The 3194-nt window shown below is 33.9% G+C and overlaps 1 protein-coding gene across 1 annotated transcript; it reads right to left on the reverse strand.

Moving 5' to 3' along the window:
* Positions 1-1004: 1004 nt before the first annotated feature.
* LOC116867523 (olfactory receptor 4L1-like) lies at positions 1005-1943 on the reverse strand. Its single transcript, XM_032857145.1, has one exon. The coding sequence runs from the start codon at positions 1941-1943 to the stop codon at positions 1005-1007; it is 939 nt and encodes a 312-aa protein (XP_032713036.1).
* Between the last annotated feature and the right edge of the window lie 1251 nt (positions 1944-3194).

Below are 3194 nucleotides of genomic sequence, written 5' to 3' on the forward strand. Positions count from 1 at the left end.
CCAGAAAATAGTTTTAGCCATGGAAGAAACATTGAGAATTGCATTTTAATTTCATCACTCTGGATGCTTGTGAAGAATCCATTCAATAGAGGAAAGAACTTATACGATGGTTTAAAATCAATTAGAAAACTGTTGCCTAGAGAAGACAAGAAATGTTGGTGTCTCGAATTGGGAGAGGGTACTTAAGATTACCATCAATGAGTATGGGATTCCCAATTTACCATGCACTGCCCCCTCTTCAACACTCACAATCAAATCAGATTTAACTGATAATTAAAATAAGGATTACAAGATTATCAGAGGCAAATTTAAGCGTAGTTTTATGTAAAGCTCTTGGGAAAGAATAAATTACATGATATAGTACCTAAAACCAAGAAATATACTTCTGCTTTTAGTTATTGAGGTTTGAAAGGCAACTATGCATCCTTACGATATTTCTTGGAGCACTTGGTTTCAAGGCTGCTTTTTGTAGTTCTTCTGAAACTATCCTTGCATTTGTTCCTTCCCTCTGGTATATTATTCTCTTTATTTTATATTCACTCTACTGTCAAACTTTATTATTATTTTTTTTCTCTTTGGATCAAGAGATTAGAATGGTATCTTTCCCACTGTTCACATTATTTCACTCATGATTTGTACTGCTACCTCATCTAAAGATAGTATAACTTTATGAATGTTGTTAACAATCCACATCTATTAAAATCATTTCTATTAGTATTTCTCATATTTTTAATATTTATTTCTTCACTAATAAATATATATTGAATATCTATGGAAAAGTGCTCAGTGATTTCAAATGTTTATTTTGCTGTAGGTCACTCATTATCATTATGAGCTTTAGCAGTAGTAAATATGAATTAAAATATTTTATGATGTTTTGCACAAGTATGGTTCTGGACTAGTCACTCTAACATAAGATAAGTGAAACCATGTATTATATACAATCTATTCAGCTTCTGTTAGCACAGTATTTGAAAGTTGTGTTAATTATATGGTGCTCAAATCTAGAAGTTCTGTATAGAGATAACATGTTGGAACTGTAATTTTCTCATGGCCCCTTGCATTTTCTGATTTCTCAGAGTGTAAATAATAGGATTCAGTAAGGGCGTGATAACAGTGTAAAATACAGCAAGGACTTTATTGCCTGCAAAACTGTTGAATGGCCAGGCATAGATAAAGATACAAGGTCCAAAGAACAGAGTGACCACAATGATGTGTGCAGACAGTGTGGACAGAGCCTTGGAGAGCCCTCCAGATGATCTTTGTTGTACAGTGATCAGGATGACAGTGTAGGAGACAAGGAGGAGGATGAAACAGATGAATGAGAGCAGCCCACTGTCAGCAATGACAAAGAATTCCAGGGTGTATGTGTCCATACAAGCAAGCTTAATCACAAGGGGAAGGTCACAAAATATATTGTCTATGACATTGGGGCCACAGAAAGGCAAGTTTACTGTTAATACCATCTGGCTCATGGTGTGTACAAACCCAATTGTCCATGAAAGTATCACAAACCCACTCAGCAGCCTCTGGCTCATGATTGTCCTGTAGTGCAGGGGTTTGCATATAGCTACATATCTGTCAAAGGCCATGGCTATCAAAAGAGTCATCTCGGCACCCCCAAAGAAGTGCATAAAGAACATCTGGGTCATGCAGCCCCATATGGAGATGGTCTTGTGTTCATTGAGTAAGTCTGTGATCATTTTGGGCGTGGTGACAGTGGAGAGACACATATCCAGAAAAGAGAGGTTTCCAAGGAGGAAGTACATGGGAGAATGAAGAGTGGAACTAAATGTCACTATGACCATAATGAGAATATTTCCCAACACAGTTGCACTGTAGATTAAGGAGAATGTTACAAAGAAGAGAATCTGAAGTTCCCATCGTCCAGAAAATCCTAGTAAAATAAACTCAGTCACTACAGATCCATTTTTAAGATCCATTTCTTTGATTCAGAAAGGCTCCAGAAGTTCTTTTATACAAAGAGAATAAATAAAAATAAAGCCACAATAAGCACTGATGATTTCCTATTTCTATTTGATGACTAATAGTTGAACTTATGAAAATATATAATATTAAACATATCAGCATCACTGTCTATAATTTGAAATTAATTTATGTGTCATATCACTTTGAAACAATATAGTTATACAGCAATTAAAAAGCATTTGAAGGAGTAGAAATTTTATTTTCTATTTTTTTTATTCTGGTAAATGGCCTCCTTTTATCAATTCATCTTGATTGTTACTAATTTGCTCATGTGGAAAAATTAGATAAGTAGTTACATTAGTATTTATTTTGCCTCTTGAGATTATCATACAACAATATATAAGAAATATGCAATTTCAAAGATAAGGAAATTGTTTTGTTGTGTATCAGTGAGGTAACTTACTAAGGTCATTCCATGTTTCTAAAATGAAGAAAGAAATATAAACACACACACACACACACAACATAGGACTAATTTGTATATGAAAGAAAGTCCTTTAATTCATTAAAGATTGTTTTGCTTTTTGGATGCCTGGGTGGCTCAGATGGTTGAGCATACAATTCTTGGTTTCAGCTCAGGTCATGATCTCAGGATTGTGAGATCGAGCCCTGCACAGAGCTCCACACTTATCTGCTTGAGATTCTCTCCCTCTTTCTCCCTCTGCCTGTCCCCCAACTCACACATTCTAAATAAATAAATAAATAAATAAATAAATAAATAAAATCAATCTTTAAAAAATAACTTTGCTTTTTGTTTCTGATGTGTAGTACACTGAGAATTTCTGGGAGCATGGACTCATCCTTAGTTCTTTATGAGCATGTTTTCTCAATTTCTTATATTGCTATTGTTCACAGTGAGAAGTGGGTGTGTTTTGTGTAAATGTATGTATGTGATGGTTAAGAAGTAAATAGTGAAATGATTCAACCCTAACATACAGATTTTGCTTCAGTTGTAACATGTCATACTAAATTGTCTTTACTTGGTGTTTTTATTGTTCATAGGATCTAGAATAATATAAAATGATCAGTAACAATTAAGTGATCAGTATGTGCTATACTGTGTTCTAAGTGTTTCATATTTATTAATGCATTTATTAATGCTCATAGCAATACCATGAAGGCAGGATTATTATCATTATTATTATTTTGCATATAAGGAAACTAAGGCATAGAAGTATTTAATGACTTACAGTTACACAGCTAAC

This window comes from Lontra canadensis, unplaced genomic scaffold (assembly GCF_010015895.1).
Source record: "Lontra canadensis isolate GAN:19392208 unplaced genomic scaffold, GSC_riverotter_1.0 scaffold12, whole genome shotgun sequence".
In the NCBI taxonomy this organism is placed as follows: domain Eukaryota; kingdom Metazoa; phylum Chordata; class Mammalia; order Carnivora; family Mustelidae; genus Lontra; species Lontra canadensis.

Excerpts from the sequence above, each read along its gene's own strand:
- LOC116867523 (XM_032857145.1), bottom strand. The coding sequence starts at position 1,943 with ATGGATCTTAAAAATGGATCTGTAGTGACTGAGTTTATTTTACTAGGA.